At 39.8% G+C, this 21303-nt stretch overlaps 1 protein-coding gene across 1 annotated transcript; it reads left to right on the top strand.

Moving 5' to 3' along the window:
- The first annotated feature begins 241 nt into the window (after nt 1-241).
- hs3st2 (heparan sulfate (glucosamine) 3-O-sulfotransferase 2) lies at nt 242-17740 on the top strand. Its single transcript, XM_046416390.1, has 2 exons — nt 242-1400; nt 16431-17740. The coding sequence occupies exons 1-2, from the start codon at nt 889-891 to the stop codon at nt 17047-17049; spliced, it is 1131 nt and encodes a 376-aa protein (XP_046272346.1). The 5' UTR covers nt 242-888; the 3' UTR covers nt 17050-17740.
- The last annotated feature ends 3563 nt before the right edge of the window (nt 17741-21303 follow it).

The following is a 21303-nucleotide window of genomic DNA, read 5'->3' as shown; positions in this document are numbered from 1 at the left end:
GCAGCTCTGACATCCTAAAGTAATTCAATTGAATTCAACTTTATTTAAAGTGCCAATTCATAACACAGTTATCTCAAGACACTTTACAGGTGTGTAAACAACACATTCAACAAAAAGAAGAGAATCGGAGAGAAACAGGGGAAAACCCCACACTGAGTAAGCATTTGGCGACAGTGCTGAAACTAAAAACTGAAATGATTCTCTATATTAACTGCCAGCACTCAGGAAGCGAATTGTTGCTCCAAATATCATGTTATCATAATGTTAAGGATGTTTCTTTAAAAGACAAAACGCATATGGAATTATGATCATATCCATGACGTCAGGAGCTTGATTAAATATTTATAGCCGGTATCCTAAGTGCATATATCTTCACAACTTCATTATGAAAGGGAAAGGTGGGCTGAGCATCGAAATCCCCACTGAGGCGAGCAGAACACTCGCGCTGCTGAGAGTTTAAGGGACACCGAGGACGCGCAGGACTTTTAGACTCTCTAACGATCGACGGAACCAGGAGACGAACTATAAAGATGGGCGTACATGGGTTCCTCAGGGATTCGTTCTAAGACATCTTGATCCAAGTCTCACTTCACACTACTCGAGAGAAACTTGTTCACAAGGAAGACCGACCCATTTTGTCTCCAGGAAGCTGCTGTAATCATATTCTGTCTCTTTTCTATCCCAAGTTTTCTCGCACAGTTGAGCAGCCTATGAAAAGAAATAACGCGACTTACGCGCAGTTGATGCCTTCGAGAAGCCACCCCTATCTTCACATGCCAGTCTGCCTGACTTTAGAACCTGTATTATTGCCAGACTCCGACCGCAGACCAAGACAGGAGGAGGGGGACTCCGATGGAAAATCATGCAGCACTTTGAACCCATGGAGACATGGCACAGAGGTTCCTCACATCTACGAGCAGATTCAGCGCCAGATTCGCCTTCATATTCACCGTGTCACTGTCCTGCACCTACTTATGCTATAGTATTCTTTTTTGTCGCAGCACAATCATGACAAACCAGGGTTACGAGGGGAAAAGATGCCCACCGGGCAAGAACGCAGGAGGGAAGAAACTTCTTGGAAAACTGGACATTTGCGCTTCGCTGGAAGTGAGGTCCGCTCTGGATGAGTCTGCTGTCCAGCCAGGATCGAGTGATCTCCGCGAGCGAAGTAAAGCCCCTGCCCCGTCTGGAAGTCACTGGGCTGACATGAAGTTGAGAAACATGAGTGTTGCGCAAAAATATGGGAATAAGAAGCTGCCTAATGCGTTAATTGTGGGTGTAAAGAAAGGCGGCACCAGAGCGGTTCTGGAGTTCATCCGGATACATCCAGATGTGCGCGCTCTTGGAACAGAGCCGCACTTTTTCGACAGAAACTATGACAGAGGGCTTGACTGGTACAGGTGAGGCAAAATGAATCAAATACTGAATTAATAATAGCGTTTGAGATGCTTTTTTGCTTTGTTGATGTCGACTAAGGCGCACTGCTTTCACTTCTGGCACTCCCCACTCCCCCTCCAGTGTTCTGCTGGTCAGGGGACTTGTGTGATGTGTGAAATCCTGATGCAGATACTTCCATGTCAAATGTTCATTTTCAAATTTTCATGAGAGCAGTGTTATAGTCAGAGGCACTTCTGAGCTTCCGTCATGGACAATAATTCATTGTAAGGGACACATCTGGCTGAGGTGTGTGTGCACCAAGACATTATGTCTGAATCAGAATTATTTTATTTATCCCCAAGGGGAAATTCTTTACACACACACACACTTATATACAAATACCAACATGAAAACACAACTACACACACACACACCCAAGCAGCACACCACGATCGCACGTTCAATTTCACATTTTTAGTCTGTATGATGTTGTTTTTCTCGGCTCTGCAGACATTTGCTGTCAGTAGAGCTCCATGGTGCCGAATACACAGCTCCATGAGGCTGATGTAAGATCAGATCACACAAACAATCACAGCCAGCCATACAGAAAACACAGGCAGACCCCAGCTTACCAGCTGGCTTCAGACGGGCTACACCAAATGCACAGAATGTTCTCACGTTGGTTGATGAAGGCAAAGGCGCTCACAAAGTGCACCGAGCCAAAATCATCACCCCACCCCCATGACCCCCTCTTATTCCACACGGTCCCTTCTGACTTCTATCTAGATGACCCCTGTTGAATTTAATCTCGAAAGTTCACGGTTGCTCTCAAGCAAAAAAACCAAAAAAACGTTCACTGCCAAACTGAGCATGAAGTGTCTAAAGCTGTTTCAAATGTCCTCCAAAGAAGGCCTGGTGGTGTTTGTGTTACTTATGTCCGACTGTTGGAGCTGCATACAGCTTTCTGCTCACAGACCCACAGTGCCACCAGTGTGGCAGGAGCAGAACACAGGGCAGAGCTTCCATAACGTGAAACAAGTGATGAAGTCTGTTCTCAAGAAGCTGCACGGCAGGACTGAACAGCAGAGGCAGCATGAAATTATCATGTATATAAGGGCCTGCCCATCATGTCTCAGCCGTTAGTTTGCACAGATCTCATTAGACACGCACACAGTTTTCTTTTTTTTTATTTTAACTTGGCTTTTAGCAGCCTCGGATTTCAACTTTTTCAATAACTGTTGATGATCAAATTACAGGATGTTTAATGGTTTCCCTAACTTGTACTTTCATAGACAGTCAGTTAATTTCAGATTGGAAATAAATGCAGAAAACAAAATGAAAGTGCATTTTAGATAATGTCAGTATGAAAGAAGGGTACTCATGAAAATGCAAGAAGACAATCCACCACACACACCCACACACACACACACGCACAAAGACTGGCTGTACAATAGAATTATCTCAAAAGCTCCTCCATATTCCTGAGAAGAGAATCGGTCCTTTTCATCTTCAAACTAATGAACCAGAGGCTATAATTTTACAAAACTGCATTAATGTAAGACACAAAATCACTCCAGAATCCCCTGGTCAGAAGTTAAAAAGCAAACACTTGCTCAGTAATTTGCATGTTTATTGAGGCTACTCTTTAATTGCAACTTCCAGTCATTTTCTGTCTATTATATCAAAGCTATATAGTGATGTCATTTCAGAAGAGAAAGGAGCCATTTACTTTTTGAGTGCTTAACTGAAAAACGCGCTAAAGTAAAACTTGTAGTAAAAGTGCTGCTTTCCAGGCAGTTAATCTTTATCGCTGTATTTCACAAATGAAACTGATTTCGAAAAATTCAAAAACAAAGGTACTAGTTTGTTACCTCGACAGATGAAGGCATTCAACATGAGCCCAGTGGTGAAAGTGAAGATTAATTTACACATACAAGAGTCAGTCCTAGGCCTTCCATTATTAACAAGCATCAACACAACAGTTAAGCCTCTGAACACAGCAGACTTAGTATGCAGAAAGAAATATCTGTGACTTATTCTTCCAATTCTGCACCGGAACAGATCAGACATCATCACAACAGATATCTCCTGTCCCAGCCGTTAGAACGTCTGCTGAACCAGCAAGCCTCCGTCACATAAATCCACCCTCTGAATGCAGCCTAATGAGGCAACAGCGTCCGTTTACTTCATCAGTAAGCAAACTATTAGATCGGCGAGGTTTGGGCTTTAAAGAGGTTCCATCTTGTTTTTTCTCTGTCACTCCAAATTCAAGCAAAGATAAATTGAGGTCCCGCGCTGATACGGTGCTACTTGTGGAAAATTACAAAGCTGTAATATTGCACACTTGTCATAAGCTGACAGTTCATAGATTCTAGATAAATACTTTAACAATACCATGGACACAAGGCTGGTTTAATTCAGGCTGAAGCAGCTGTTATCCAACTTGACAGGTGACTGAGTGATGCTCATTGTATTAGACTAGGCCCGCAGTGATTATCTGTCACAGCGTTTGGGTTGTTGGCAGCACATCACATAAAGTATCCTTCAATTTGATTAACTGTCCTATTTATCTCTATAGCCAGTAACATATTGTGTTTGTACATTCTAAATATGTAGTTTTGCACACCAGTTATCAGTTGGACTAAATGTTTTCCAATCAATCAATCAATCAAGTTTTATTATGAATCTATCAGTTAATTTTCAATTAATCAATCTAAGCAACATTTCAACCATAGACTTTTGACAGGCATTAAATGAAATGAAATTCATACAGCTGGCTCAAAATGCAGCTCCAGATCCATAAATATGTTAGCCTAAAGATAAGATTAAAAAAAAAAAAAAACGTTCATCAACCACAAAAGTTTCATTAGGTGACCGGTGTAGAAAGATGAGAGGTTTCCTATGCAAAGCAGAAGTCAGAGAATGATAAAACAAGACACAACATCCAGGACACATGAAAATAAACTGGAAAAACAATAAAAAGCAAAACTGATGTCTAATTGTGTGTAATGCAGTTAACAAAAAGAAAACAAAATGTTCCATTTACAATCATAAACAGAGAAAATCTAATTAATATTCGAAAAGCTGTAATGTTTTTCAGATGTCAGTGTTGTCAGTCACACTAAAGCTTGTGCTTTTGTTTATCATTTGTTTATTGACCATCACTAATTTTCCATTTCAGTTAATGACAAGTCATTTTGTAAATTAAATACCTTACACTGTCAGTCCAAAAGGATTAACGCTCTCATGGCATGACATTAGCATCTGGATGGTAAATCTCTGTTTGCTAACTGCTAACATGCTACCATGAGAAGGTAAGAAGAACAGATAAGTTTGATCAAAAAGGTTCCTTCTTTACTTTGGTGCCAAAAGTTTGGCAAAATAATCTTATCAAAGTCAACTTGGTAGCAAACTTGTCTTTATATGCATTCCATTGATCTGTTTTATTTTGTAGATTAATTCATGTCTTGATTAACGACTCCAGTGGTTAATGGTTATTACATTTGCCCTTGATTCATTTTATGTCAACATGCTAATTAATTTTGACATGACGAGTCGACGAGTATCACTCTTGAGCTGAGGGATGATCATGTGGGACAAAATAATCTCAACACAAGGTCCACTTATGAGCTTTGTCCAATCACACCTCATGGTCTGTGGTGTCAACATAAGCCAACAATGGACACGTTGAATCCTTGACTTGTTTTCAGCGCTAATCTTTCTGTAAACACAAGAGCTAAAACTCATTTCACCTTGTTTCACTTTCAGTTCATTCTAAGTTGCTAATATCTGTTGAGCTGAACAGAAACATACAACATTTGACACCAAATTAATTGTCGGCGGTTTCAGTGCACTGGCCAGTTGTTCTGCACAACCTGTCCTGTTACATTAAGCATGTGACAGATCATTTAGTCTCAGAAGAAAAATGTTGCCATGTTCATTACTGTGCCTCCTGAACAGAACACACACACACACAAGGCCTCATTTATTTTGTACCAAGGCATTCACATAACGATACAGGACCTGATGAAACAGACATTTCACTGCCACCAATTTCCTTGCACTTCTCTCGCCACTTTTTCCATCCTCCACAGAATCATAAAGATCAAACAAGAACACGTCACCATACACCATCAAGACTTAAAAGGGCATCTCAGCTCTATTGATTTCGCGGGAGTCAGAAACACTTCCAGTAGATTCCCTGAGAAGGGTTGAAATTGTATGAGAGGCTGTAGCTACAAATATTCTCCAGGACCACATTAATTGGCTCTGGGAGGCAGGGAGATGTGGAACAGTATCATCAGAAAGGTTGATGAGGACAGAAAGTTAGATGGTTCTCATTTAACACAGAAAACTGCACATTATACAGCGAGGGATGCTAAGGCGTACCTCTGCATTATTAATGAGCTTTCTTCATTTCAGTGCAGCTCAGAGACATGCAGTGGTTAACATTAATTACAAAACAACTCCTTTTGAGACGTTTCCCTGGTGAGACCAGTCGAAACACAGAAAGATGGTGCTTCAGTTCCTTTAATAGAATAATTAAGGAAATAATGTAATTGCGGATACACTGTGAGCCAGTCGCAGTTTATCCAATAAGAAACCAATATTTTGGTCCAGACAAATTAATCTCAACAGCTATTACCTTGAAACACTGTACCAACAATCAGTCTGGTGTCCAGGCAGTATATCATAGTTATATTGCCTTATGTCACCGTATGTTGGTGACGTTCAGTAAGCAACCTACCTGTAGCTAACATTGTTGCAGTTTGTTTAGGCTTCAAAACCATTTGTTTAGCATTGCCAAAAACGATCATGGTTTCAGCTAAAATAAGTACTAAATAATGTCGACTAAAATGGTTGACTTTGTAAACATTGTTCCTTGAGTGGAAAAAATGTTCAAATGAACGTCGTGGAGGTATTATTTAGTGTACTCCCACTCCAAAACATATCTGGAAAAAAAACATTTAGCTTTCAGGAAACAAGCTTGTTGATGAAGCCATGAGTGGCATGTGCTATTTTCTGTAGGGCAAGCAGTAAATGATTGATGGTATGTCTAGTGTGTCACTTCCATTGTCTTCAAAGTCATTAAAATTTTATGTGAGCTTCAACAAGTGAAACTATCAAAATGTCTCGTCTCATTCTGGAGACATTGTGATTCTGGAAACATCCAGCAGTCAGCAATCCTTAGCTCACGCTTTGAGATTGTCAGCTTGTTAACTGCTCCCCACTCCCCACTGACCAGGGATCAAATCCTGTCTAAGCTTTTCCTCCTGTGTCTCCCCTATCCTGTGTCCTTTGGTACTTTCCCACCATCCAAGTGAAGAGCAAAACTACTAAAAGTGTCTGGACCGCCCGCTCTCCATTTATAAATATCCTTGACTGTCACATTGCTGGAGGCCACACTGTAAAGAAGAACTTCTGAGAGCTTCAATGTTGATGAAAATTCTCAAAATTTCCATGTGTGTTTGGCAAGGTGCTGCTGTAAAACTGCACAAATAGCACAAATAGGTGATTAATAGAGAGGACATGCACAGGAGAAGGACAACTGGTTATCATCAATTAACACATTCACAATGTTATTATCATGAAGGGCATTTCATGTGCATAATAAGATTATAAAACATTTTTATTTCACCAGGCACACAGGTGATTTGACAGCATTATAAAAGCTTGAAGAGACTTGAATTTATGTGGTCATCAGCTGAAATCGCCAGTTGGGAATTCATCAAAAAATACATCAAATTGGCACAAAAAGCTTTGAGCCTCGTCTGATAATGTGGAATTTAGGATTGCAGAGGCTTTCCTGACTGTCTGAGCGTCTTCATTTGTGTGTGGACACCTTCCTGTGCCACATGTTAATGTGACAGCTCATGGCTCAGCTCAATTCAACATGTTATTGTTCAAGGAGAGCAAGTGTCAGTCATTTCCCTCTGCAGACCAAACTATGAATAATTGTTATTTCAAAGGAAAACAAGAGCCTAGTGTTGAAATGACAGCGATTAAATAGGTTTTAGTATAAGGTCAAATACATTATGCGATTTTTTTTTTTTTTATGCGTGCAGTATTGCAATACTGTATTGTCCTGCTATGAATGTGTTTTGGTTCCATAATGTGGCTGATGACAGGCCTGATGCTGAGAAGATCCTCTACTGCAAGGCACCTGGCTCAGTCAGTCTGCTGTTTTCAACCAATTTGTCTTCAATTAATTTAGAAAAAAAAATACATGCTTGATTCTCAGAGCGCCAAATTGTTATTCACCCGTGTTCCTCACCTCGCTGAATTGGCCACAGGATTGCTGTATTCATGCGGACTGCCCTTTGTTAACTCTTAATAGACTTTCAAGGCAGCAGGCCTCTGTTGCTGGTGATTAATGATCAGATGTCATCGCAGCTGTAATCTAAGTGAGTGATACTTTAATAATGGAGCAACCTCTCCAGTGGAGACTGGATCTATCAGGGAAGAGGACGATGCCATTTTTAGGAAGCACTGTGGTCCAGACATTATGAGAATCACACAGCATGAGAACATTTTCTCTGCACTGTCTACCTGAGTAATACAAACTGTTAATGGGTTTTGAAGGCATGGGAAGCACGTCTGTGTGTGGTATTGGCTTTGCAGGACATTTCAGGACAAATGATTTTTATGAATCATAATTTCCCCAAGTCATTTTCTGAAAGCAGAAAGCTTGCAACTTGAAAACCCTCAAATCAGCACACGTTTCGAAAAATAATATTAAATCATGTGAGGTGAATGAACAAAATGATTTTTGCTGCAACTTAGGGCAAAAATACAATGCTTGAAAGCTAAAACTAAAAACTAATCTGTAAAATATATATTGTATTTTTGTATTTTGTATTTTTTTTGTATGATCAGCCGTGGCCTAGAGGTTGGAGAAGCGGCTTGTGCTCGGAGGGTCACCGGTTTGATTCCCCCACCGGACGGGCAGGAAAAATGTGGGTGTGGTTGAGTGATTAATGCGAAAAATGCTCCCCCCCTCCGTTAGCCGGCTGATGTGCCCTTGAGCAAGGCACTTAACCCCCCAATATGCTCCCCAGGCGCTTGATGCTGCCCACTGCTCCTGTGTGTGTTTCACTGCATGTAATTTGCCGGGTGTTGCATGTGTGTGTTCAACTAAGGATGGGTCAAATGCAGAAGATGAATTCAGTGTGTGTATGTAACAATATATATACTGTCAATGAAGCTGATTCTTGTTTCTCTTTTTAATTTTACTCTTCTTTTGGCTACTCTTGATAGCACTGTTGTTGTATGGCTTTCCATATCTATAATACAGTCAGAAGACTACGACATCAACATTAAAGTGCCATTTTAATTTTTTTATGATTGCATGCTACATATTCTTGGACTTTGCAGTACTTCTAATGAAAGTCTGAACTCCTGAAAATATCACATTTTTGTTTCGAATGCAGTGTTTTCTCTGGACAAGCGAGACAGTGACCACCCAACATGTTATCACAGTGGTTTTCAGATAGTCAGAAAATATTATCTATAGGATTCAATGGACAGTGGACACAATGGACAATTTGTGTCCACGCACTCCAAGCCTATTGATTAGATTTCGTAACTTTTTCACAAATTGCATTGATACTGTGTTAGATCATCATTACTCTGCATGCTGCTTACTGTGATAACACACTAGCAATGAGAGCCCGGGAGACTTTTTCTGATAATTTACTGTGTAACCGTTGTTGTTGTTAAATTACTCCAGAGACCAAACAAACACTGGCTGTAATGGATACTTTGATTTGGGCCTTTCCATGGTCAGCTCGTGGGCCTGCATATTGTTTAATGGGCAAGGTTCATTAACAGTCCTTGTAATGACAAACAGTTGTTGTCCAGTGGGAGGTAAAGGCCATTGTCTAAATTTCTCTGCCCCTACAGAAGCACTTCACATTGTGATTAATAGTTTCTGTGTTAAATCCCAATCAAATCAGTGTTTGCCTAAAATCCTCCGACTCATTAAACTCTTTTATTAGTAATAGTCTGTCACCACAATATACCTTGATTAACTACAAGTGACAGGCAAGATGATTCACATGTGAGGCCTACATTTCACATTTAAAACGTATGTGCCTGTAATGATTAATCCAAAGGCATTTGATATTCATTCATTAGTTCTTCTTTTTGTTTGTTGTTTTATAAGGGCATTCTACACGGGCAGCTTCGTTGCATGACAATTTAGTATTTGTGTTGCCAGTGTTTGCTGAGAACTCGTCTTGAACTGACAATATGCAACACTCTGTTTTAAGTTCAAACCACAGTGAAATGACAGTAATAAATTCTGAGTTCATTGATCGTTCACAAGGAGATGATTCAAAGCTGACCTTTACTTGTTCTGATGGTCTGCATCCCAGATGAACTCGGGTTGCTCTTTAGAAGTTTAAGTTGTTCAAAAAGAGACACTTGCCTGGAGCTGAACAGCCTGCTGTTCGTTGCTTGTCTTCACAGTAATCATGCTCATGCTTTAGGTGATGCAGCAATTTGCAGCTTTTTTATTTACATGTATGCAGTGTCACATACAGTGGGTGGATACAGTCTGTAGGCTGTAATGTAATACCACAGCCCTGCACCAGTTCATTTTTAATGTGTGTCAGAGAGGTTTTGATTGGTAAAGTTTGTTAATTGTGATCTGTGGTTGAAACACAGGGAGATGCTGAGTACTACTGGCCATTGCCCTAAAATTTTTAAATATTATAAATTAATATAAATTCCTGCTGGACAAATCTGCCCCAGCAACAGGCCTAAATTAAAATTTTCTGTGGTAGAAATCTCAAAATGTGATTTGTCAAGTTCCCATAAACTTTACTGAGTGTAGTCAAAGAATCAGAACTGGGCATTTTCCAGACATTAACTTAATGGCAAAAGTCAAGTAATCATTACCAGGATTAATTTACAGAATTTTATATCAAAAGGATTTCTTTTGATGTAAATACTTCATGTGTTGTATACATACTTTGATTTTCCTGAGGATCAATATGACTGTTGCTGTCTTGAGCTTTGCTTGTGATTGGCCCGCAGTCTAATTGTTGTCTTGTGTTGGTTCTGCTGCTGTGGAAGGTGTAGCATGTTCTCCCAGTGGAGCTGCACACTGCAGGAGAGTGGTGTTATCTGGGTTTAATGGGGAGTTCTTGTTACTTTAAAATAAAGACATCCATGTCTGTACCTTATTCCACCCCAATGATATAGCAACGTCCAGAGGGAAGCGTGAACTCCTGCCTCCACTGCAGCAACAGAGATAAATTGTTCAGCGAAATAGCCAGCAGCTTCTTTCAGGGTCACTACAATATGCAGACTATCTTTCAGCACGTTGCAGCTCAGTGAGTGGCACTGACTGCCATGCTTTCCACTGCTGACCTTAACTATCTGAACAGAACAGTTGCAGAAGGAGTGGGCAATAAAGCTAACATAAAACATTTCATAAAATCCTTACAGAGCAGAACTGTAAGAATAGTATAAAGCAAAGCTAAAATTTGGCAAAGTGGTTAATTTATGTCGACTCCATAGCCCGAATTCCAGTTATAAAAAATATATTTAATAATAGATACATGCAGTGCTGGAGCAACTTCTAAATAAGTCTGTTTAGTTTTAGCACTGCTTCATCTGTTTTCACAAAGTGCATTACTGTGCAGCACACCACACTGAAACTGTTATACACACACTGTAGTATACTGTAAAGACCCCCCATTGTGAAGGGACACAGTCAAAAAGTTCACAATAAAAAATAGTCATTAGTGGCTGCCTCACAGTCATTTTCCTATGACTTCCTGTAATGTGCCTCCTCTGTGTTTAAACAGATAGAGCAATGATTTTTCTGCTCTATGCACAGTTAGAAAATGTCTCAGTTGGTTCACAGTGTACACTATTAAATTATCATCACAAAAGCAAAACCGATATTTGAGGGTTAATTAATAATGCTGCTTGTATAAAGATCAACCAACCAGGCTCCTTTCTGTCATACAAGAATGTAATTGGAGGACTGGATTGCTTTATTATTTACACTGCAATATCGCATCAACCTTTTAAAATGATAACTAAAAGTTTAGAAGTTCAAACTCAGTCATACTTAAATAAGAATATGTGCCTTTTTTGCAGAAATTACCAACACAAATTGTGTAATTACACCAGCAAATGTAACGTTGAGGCATCTCCAGCAAATTAGCTTTCACCCTTTTTCTTCAATGTGACCAGGCCTCATTTCCAGCATCGAGGAGCTCTTCCACACCTGAGTTCATTTTCCCAGAGTGATTAAAATGTCACAGGCGAGATTGTAATACATCCTGACTTAAAGTTTCACCAAGAAACGGGGAGAGGTCTGTAAATTATACCAAAGAATTTAGTGTTGACTCTGATTGAGAAGGCGGTAATCAATCAGAGCACTTCACTCAAATGTCAGTTAATCATGGTGTGTGTTCGAGTGTGTGGTCCCACGTGCCGTTCCCACAAAGCACGATGTTCACATTAAAGTGCATTTTAAAGTTTGTTTTTCTGCATACTGATGAAGAGCCGAAGGTGTCAAAAACCTTAGCAATTCCCCTCAAAGGGAGTCCATTGGAATTACAATGAAGTAGATTTTCTAACCACAAATGATCATCACCAGGCAAGAACTGAAAAGCTTTTAGTACACCACAACCAACTTCCATAAAGACCCTCAATTTTATCTTGTAATTTCAGATGCTGTGCAGTGCTGGTACTTTCTTGGGGGCATGGGGAGTGAAAAATCTCGATGGTTGGTACAGACACCTGCCTCAGGTATCACATGTTCCCCTTCTGGTCTGATTCCTGCTATCTCAGTAACGAGCCTGAAAATGAGGCTGCCACTGCTGCTGCCGTGTCTTTGGATGAGCATAGAAAATGATTTATCAGACGCACTAAATCTCTGCTCATCACTTGAATGCTGTTTGTTGTGTCACATGTAGTCATTAAAGGTTAATAAGCAGCCATTAAAAACAGCTCTGGCAGAGCTGGCTCACATGTAGATGCTAATTTTGTGAGTTAGATAAATGAACATGAGCCCCAACTACAAAATGTTAGATCAAGACAATGTTTTTAAGATATTACAGGCCCAGGGTTGCTCATTAACATCATTCCCAAGACTACCAACTTGGAGCTTAATCGTTTGGCCTCGCTGCTCCATGATAGCATTAGCATAGTGTATTAATAGTTCTGAATTAAAAAAAAAAAAGATAAAGAAAGAAATCAAGACTAGCATCCTTTGATCATTGGATTGCACCTTGTTCTACTCGGCTACAGTAACAGTTCATTAAACAGCCCACTGAATAGACAATAGACAAGTGCAGGTTTTTTCACATTACCTTTAGTTATCCAGGGAAAGCAGTGTAAGCTGTGAAGCTTCCCGGTCCAACCACAATCAACTCTGCTCACTTCTCTAACCTTTAAGCCACCACTGTACTTGAGGTACTGCTCAAACATGCAGTAAAAATGACCACACCAGTCGTTTGTAGTCAGACACGAGGTAGACTGCTGTCCCCTTTCTGTTTCCTGCCAGCTGTCAGCGTTTGCTCTGTTTTAACCACGACCACAATCATTCTCTGACTTTAAGGGTAACTTTAAGGTGGGGGGCCGAGTGCTATTTGCTTCTGCTTAGTTATTTTATGTGTTTTCGGTGTTGATTGTGGCTGCTGCAACAGTGTTAAGGTAAGGCTTGTGCCTGAAGTAATTTCCCTGTGTTTTAAAGTTCGCTTCTGTCTCGCTCTCTGTGGGTGTGGTCTCCTTCCTTCACACTCCTGGTTTTCTGCACACCTGTCCTGCATCAGCCTCATTAGGTCTGCTCTGATCCCAGTGTTTTCCCCAGCCAATCAACTCCTCTTGTTTCCTCTCATCGTTCCCCTCTCCTGTGCTTAAATCACCTGCACCAAGTCCAGTTTCTGTTTAGTTCTTTGTTGAGTCACCTGCTCAGTTTGCTTGCTTCTGTTATGTTATTTTCAATTAATTACTCTTTTACCATTGTGTCTCTCTGAGATGTTAGCAGCTAGCTCAGTAGTTTATAACAGTGAACAGACATTGTCGCTGGAACTACTTAGTGGCTTTGTTGTGCTTCCCTGTTTTTGAGGCCCATGCAGCATGTGCACTGCCATACATGCCAACACTCTTCTTTTTCCTGGCTTCCTCCTGTATTTCAAAGCCATTTTCCCAGTGCTCTCTTGTTGTGTAGTTCATCTTAGGAAATGTAATTTGCATGGCTGTAAAAATTCATTATAAAAAAATTGCAGATCTACACAGATCCAATAGTTTTATATGTCTGTCTGATGTCACACAAGTTGCCAGATCACCTATAACAATATACACAGTCTACACACTAGACTTTCAACCCATCGGTCCCGGTGACCCACCAGATGATTGAAAGGGTGTGTGCAGCTGTATTCTGCGCAGGCAGATGGGCACGCAACCTTAGTGTTAGCTGTTAACTGCTGTCCTGTTGGCTCCCTGCAGACATGAATAACATAATTTAGTTTTTTTTTTTCGGGCTCCTGTAGACTTTTCAAATATTATTGCAAAAATTCTGATAATAAAAAGAGTCATTTCAGAACAGCTCGAACAGTGAATCTCAAATTCAAGCAGTTGAAAAATGACAAAAACAGCTTTTGGGGCTGTTTTCTTGGGGTTTGATTTGGAGGGTACTTATTTTTCTGTTGCTGCAAAGGAGCTTATCTATGTCTCATAGCAACACAGCTTGAGATAGGAGAAAGGTGGAGTCAGGTGACCTTTCAACATGTTTGGTGGCTTTTTTTCCTTCCAGAATTCACCAAAAATGTGCTACTGATTACTACTGATTGTACTTCCACTCGGCTTGTATCCAATCACAGTGCAACTCAGAACACCTGCAGATGTTATCCAGAAGCCCTTTGATTACATCTTTCACCTTATCCAGATAGAAATCCAGATCAACATGTGAAAAAAATAAAATACCTGATGTGAATGGGCTCTGGGACTGACTTGTGGAGCGGTGACTTTTATAGGTGTATTCATAAAGTTGTTTACTCAAGTCAGAACAACAGCAGGACAGAGAGAAACCAGAAAGAAAAATGTCAAAGTAACAGAGTGTCTCTCATGAGAAAAATAACACCTTAATTTTAACCTGCCTTCACACTTCAGTAATTTATCTCAAATATGGTGCCACTAGATGCATGAGTCCTTTCAGGCTTTTTTTTGTTGTTTTTAATTTGCCCCTATTTCTATCTCATCTATATCACTTCCTTCGGTGTTGTATAACTTCTGTGGAACGTCATGTAAGTCATATAAGTTATCCAGTGTGACTCACTGGGAGTAAACAAACAGAACAGCAACAAAAATCAATAACTCAAGATAAGTTAGCACATGCTGTAACTTCCTCTGATGGACAGGCTCAATAGGACTTTGGTGTTCTGTATCCATTCAAAAACAGCCAGTGTGTGTGTGTGTGTGTGTGAAAGCAGAGTGAAATCTCTTGCTTCAATATAATTTGTTTTTTATGAGCACCTTTCTCCCAGCACCTCCATGCTATGGTGTACATGTAAACACACTACCTACAACATTGTTCTACTTAAAATAACATGTATACAGCACTATCTGTGACCTTTAACTTTACGTGTTCACATTCTGAGCCCGAATATATAGTTGTAATGTTGGAACAGCACGTACAGCATCCTGTCATCTACACAACATTCATCTCACAGGATGGTGAAAATGTTTGGAATTGACAAGCCAGATAATGATGACAGTTTCTTCAGCACACGGCCAAAGATGTGTTTAGATTCTGCACCTCCTGGAAATTTGCGAGTTTGTTAGTGTGTAGCAAAGCTGTTTGCTTGAAAAGACCCTGTTCTCATAAAAGATTAATAGTCGCCTAGTGGCCCTGAGGCACCCAAGCCAACAACTCAGGGTTCATAAATAAAGCTAAATGGATCAATATTTCCGAGACTTCTGCGGTAACCTATGGCTACCCCTACCTTGAAAGAGAAAACTTTGAAAAAGGCTAGGTTTTAGTCAAAGCCTTTCCCCAGAAATAATAAAGAAAATGTGGTGTTTAGTCATCGCAGCTGTGCAATAACTTACTTGAAATCCAGAAATGGAGAAATTCTGAGAAATGGAGAAATTCAGGTAGTCTATTTTCTGTAATTACATGAGTAAAAGACCAGTTTAATAGTACTATATTGCAATTATTCTCACCATACCACAGAGTTATGGTGCTGGAGGAGAATCCTTTCTCTTTTTAAAAGACACATGGAACAAAGTGAGGATGATCTTTGAATTGTGGCCGAGCCATTTGTCGTCTCAAAAGCCAACATCTGTTGCTCGTTAATCAGCTTTAATTGAGCCAAAGTGGAAACATTTGCCTATAGATTGCAGAGCTGTTATCTTGGCAGCATGATCATGATAAGTATGATGCATGTTTTGATTGTACAAACTGTCCTGTCACCAGCGATTATCTAACAAATATTTTAACTTTGTGTTTGGGTGTTTTCAACTGTTGTTTATTGTCAGTGGTGAAGAGTAATTATTAAACAATTAGCAACATAAGCACAATTCTGAGGTACTTACTAGTATTTCTGAGACTTCAAATGTTTTACTGCAATTCAGAAGCAAATATAGTACTTTTACAAGTACTTTTTCACACCACTATTTTTTATTTTGCAGCTTATAGATACTAGTTACTTTTTAAAACTATTATGATTGTTAAATATGAATACTAAATATACAATTTTATATTGCAGTGTTTATATAATTAATCTTCTGCTTAGTTTACTGAATAGCTTTCCCACCACTGAGTACCACATACTTCACCTATAATTTGCTTTCTGTTTATTAAATATCAGAAAATTAAATTTGCTTGCTTCTGTAATTGAAGGATTCTGACAAATTTGACACAAACAACCAGTGTTTTTTTTTTATTTCTTTAGTGTGTTTAGTGTAATGTTACGACCCTAAATGCCAAACAATGCTTTGGAAATACTCCTGGAAATGCTCCTGGACAGGGGATGACAACACTTGCTGACTCATCCATGTGTGTTTTATTCTTGTGTTTCTCTCCCAAGGGGACTAATGCCACGAACACTTGACAGCCAGATCACATTAGAGAAAACTCCCAGCTACTTTGTCACCAGAGAGGCACCCAGACGCATCTTCAGCATGTCCCACGAGACCAAGCTGATTGTTGTGGTGCGTAACCCTGTCACAAGAGCAATCTCTGACTACACGCAAACGCTTTCCAAGAAGCCCGACATCCCCACGTTTGAAGAGCTGGCCTTTAAGAACAGAAGTCTGGGTCTCGTCGACTCTTCCTGGAACGCCATTCAGATCGGGATGTATATTCTGCACCTGGAGAACTGGCTGCAGTACTTTCGCCTCTCCCAGATGCACTTTGTGAGCGGGGAGCGGCTGATCACTGATCCAGCAGGGGAAATGGGCCGTGTTCAGGACTTCTTAGGACTGAAGCGAATAATCACGGACAAGCACTTCTACTTCAATCGAACCAAAGGCTTCCCCTGTCTGAAAAAGCCGGAGAGCAGCAGCCAGCCGCGCTGCCTCGGCAAATCCAAGGGCAGGACTCACGTACAGATCGAACAGGAGGTCATAGAGCAGCTGCAAGAGTTTTATAGGCCATTTAATATCAAATTCTATGAAACTGTGGGACAGGACTTCAAATGGGATTGAGAGTGCCATACAGAAACAGTGCTGTGTTTAAAAATGGCTACCTCTGGATTCAAATATAAATGAGGGCATCTTCGACAAAATGTTTAAATGACAAGTTCATGGAGCTGTGTATAGAATTTCAAAATCAATGTAGAATAATATACAGTTTAGACACTAAAATATAAATGGTATCCCATCATGCTGGGTTTTGGGTTGATAACAAGTGCCATTTACATACATGACATATGAATTGCTCAACAGGCAACCAGTATTAATTCATCAACCAAGTGATTAACCAGCAATCATGTTGCTGCCTTCCTGCCATTTAACCACACCAGACGTACGTTAATGACACCGCTTGAATATTCATTGCCTGGATTGCTTATTTATTCATCATTTCCACTCAAAATAAACCACCGGCTTTACTGTTAAAATGAGCTCTCAACATGAATTTGGAGCAAAATGTCAAATGAATAATAAAATAAGCCTGTCAGTTATTCTGCAATGAAACGTCTCTCCTTCATGAATGACACAAGTTCATATGCAACAGTGATAAATTTGCTGAATAAATGTACTGTAACGGAGAAGAAAAAAATATCAGCTAGATGCTATAGAGCTGATAAAGGTTTATCGTTTGTTGAACTTCAGCTCTGTCTGTGTCAGTATTTTTGTTGTGATCATTGAAATAAAAGGCTTATGTCTTAAATTCAAACATTTATTTGAGATATTTTCTGTTTTTCTTGCAGAGACACGAGTAAAACTAAGCAATAGTCTGTTATTGTTACAGTGCCATCATATGTTTTGTGGTGTAATCTTTTGCTAATATTGACATAAATACTGATGTCTCTATCAAAACCTGCAGGTTGTCCCAACTTACATACAGACTTTAGGAAATTGCCTGAACATTTGAGCATGACATTCATTTACATTTTCTGTCCAGATTACAAAGAATAAATAACTAATACTAATACAAAGACGCATGTATGGAGCCTGTTGAAAGTTAAAACCAAATGCTGCCATGTGTGTCACTGATCTCATTAGCTTTCAACATTCCTCTTTTTGATGGATTTGGTGGCCCTCTCTCCATCTCTATCTCTCTCTGAATGGATCTCCTTGTTAGGCAGCTGGATTAACCTCCTGAATTTGCACCCTAAAGCCAATCAGAGTTGTCATTAATAATTTCCACCGAAACCACCAAAAGTCTCGACACAAATGGGAAGGAAACGGCAGAAAAGCGAGGAATCTGTGCAAAAAGTAATAACGATACAATAAAAGCCTAAATTAATTATATGCAGATTTATGCTGGATGTGTCTGTGTCCTGTGAAATATGGCAGCAAATTCACAGTGGACTGCACAGATTACAGATGTCAGACAAGCACAGGATTAAGAACACAGACGACCTCTGCAATCATTTCCAATAAAGTCTCCAGGGCCTGTGCCCCGTATGACAACAGCTTTAGATCCAACTTCACTGTGAACTGTGTTACACTGTGTTACAATATGACCTTCAAACACTGCTGTTGTTTCTAGGTTAAATGTTTACTTATGAAGCCTAATTAGTGTTAGGTGTTCACATTCTCCCTTTAATCAGTCCCTCGAACTGTTCTGGCAGTACTGGATAATAGCTTTGTGATTTTTGCTTCTATTTGGCTGCAGAAGCGGGAAAATTTGAGGTTTTTACTTTTTCTTGATAGGGCAACTTAGTCGTAGCATGACTATACTTGACCACATAATTAATGGAGAATCAGAACGGCTCTACACTTCATATAATGCTCTTTTTCAAAAGTATTGCGAACACAAACCTGCCAGTGAAGGAAATTGTAGTATTGTTTTAACGGAAAATCTTTGTCTATTTGATGACAATGTTGATTGAAGGAACACAACTCTTCATCCTTGAGGGACAGCAGAAAACTTTGCAAATGCATTCACTTGTTCTAACAGCTTATTTAATGTTATACAGTACAATATTTCTGAATACAACAATGCAAAGTTAAGATGCAGATGAAACAGTATTTGGGGTATGAAAAATGCAGAGTTGTGGGTTAAGCAGCCCTATCTAATCACACTTGGGCTAATGTGACAATAAGACATATTACAGAAATTCAACATTGACTGGCATTGCAGCCTTGTTCTTCCAGTTCACGTGTATGTTGGCCAACAGCGGCGACAGCGTTTAAACTATCATTTGTGATATTGTCCATTATTTTTTGATTAACCTGCCAATCCCGCCTGCAGATGCCTGCTACTGAGTGAACCATCAGCAGAGGCACCAGTCAACTTTATCTCTGCTCATTTAATTATAACTTTTCCCCAAGAATGCTTAGGGCTTGATGACATGGCACTGAGGGAAGAAAAACTCCCACACTGCTGCCACCGTATGAAACCCAATGAATACTTTGATGTGTTATCAGTGGTGCATGTGGCTACTTTCCATGTCAACCCCTTTGGGGAATGTTCATGTCTTCTCAACAGGATGCAAGACATATTGCAGAAAGAAATCAGCCTTCAAAGCCACACATCTTTTCCTCAAATGCTTGTGCTTATTTAATTTTTATGCTTTCTTGCAGTGTCGAAGGATTCCTCCACCTGTAATGTCACACCTGCGCTTGTTTCAATACAAACACAGTGTTCATTGATGTGCATAATGTATTAACTCCTCATTATGAAAGAACAAAGTGTTCTGGGCTCCCAAAAACTATCTGACTGACCACTCTAACCTTCAGAGTAAATACCAAAGAAGCTGTTGTAAATGTCATGAACTTTGAAAGACTGTGAGGTAAAATACACCTCTGCCACTCATCAGAAATGTCTAACAGTACACAACAAAATCAATTACTGTGGAGTTTTTTCATTTTTCATCTTATTAAATGAAAAGAAATAATGAGGTAGCATTCATGTATGTGTTTTGCAGTGGACTCTTGCGGGACTGCGAAGCTGTAGAGGTCTTTTATAAATCCTGCCTTGAAAACCTATTGAAATTCTGCTGAGGTTCCAACCCTGAAACTTCTCACACTGTACAAGCTTGTGTCTGTAATCTCTGTATTGTGGGGACAACACCTAAAAAAAAACTGTTTCAAATCTGCTGTGTCCCAGAAAATAACCATATCTTGCTTCAAAAATAATGCATCAAATACGATGACAGAGAGCATCTATTTATTGGTTTCTTGAGCATAATGTGCCAAGTTTTCTATTTGTATTCAGGTGTCCCTTGAAATTTTCAAATGTAATGCAAGCAGATATCAATCTTCTTTTATTTTATTTTATTTTCTTACTGGAATGTAGAGTTTCTCCAAGAAAACTTCTTCCATTTGAGGAACCGTGTTGAAGTATTTATATCGAAGTATCATAATGAGCCAAAGCTATGGAAGATAATGAGGATGTTCCTTTCTCTCCACTGGACAATGAGAAGAGCGGACCTCCCTTTAGATGATTTGAGACTTGGCAGCCAGACACCCCTCCAGAGGAAATCTCATTAAATACTAAAATGGCTTGTGAGCTAACCTCCACCTGCATCATTGCACCTTCTGAATATGTCATCATTCCCCAAGATTTTCCCAGGAACATGTTCTGTCCCCATGTATCACATTTCAGGCTGTTTCTCTAAATTAAAAGATGTACCTCAAAAAAATGAATTTATATCCTCTGCAGATGCATGTTGGTATTTTCTCAGGATGTGTCAGTGTTTCTGCAGTGCTCCTTCATGCTTGATGTAGTAAAACTGATAAGTTCAGCGTCGCACTAATGAAAAGATTCCCATAAAAGAAATTGTGCATTCTCAGTGGGGGCAAACAACAAAAAACACAGCCACACATGGACACTTGTTGTATGTGCACACACCACTAACCAATGTAAAAACCTTTCTCCCTCACCTCATTTCCTCCAGTCTGTTGAACATGTGCTGCTTGCCTTACCTTCAGAAAGGTCAAGTGCAGAATGGGTCTCCAGGCACGCAGTCATCTAATTAAGCAGCAGTGGTGGAAGATGCATACCAGCTTCTGAGATACCGCAGCGGTCGGCAGCCACCCTCGGGGGTAACGAACGCATTGTTTCACATGCAGGCGAGGTAGAGATTTGCATTAAATTGCTCTCGTGCAAATATAAAACAACTCCATACTATGACAGGAAAGGAAGCAGCTTTATGATAAAGAAGGTACTTTTTGTTTACTATTCCTGTCTGCCAACACAAATCGTTAAAGGCAGCGGTACAGATGAAAACATAATACTAGTATTTATAGTACTTTTGCTTTTCGATACCATTACCTTGGACAGAAAAT

This window comes from Scatophagus argus, chromosome 16 (genome assembly GCF_020382885.2).
Source record: "Scatophagus argus isolate fScaArg1 chromosome 16, fScaArg1.pri, whole genome shotgun sequence".
In the NCBI taxonomy this organism is placed as follows: domain Eukaryota; kingdom Metazoa; phylum Chordata; class Actinopteri; family Scatophagidae; genus Scatophagus; species Scatophagus argus.
Note: the sequence above shows the minus strand (reverse complement) of the source record. Positions and strands in the feature narration are given on the sequence as shown.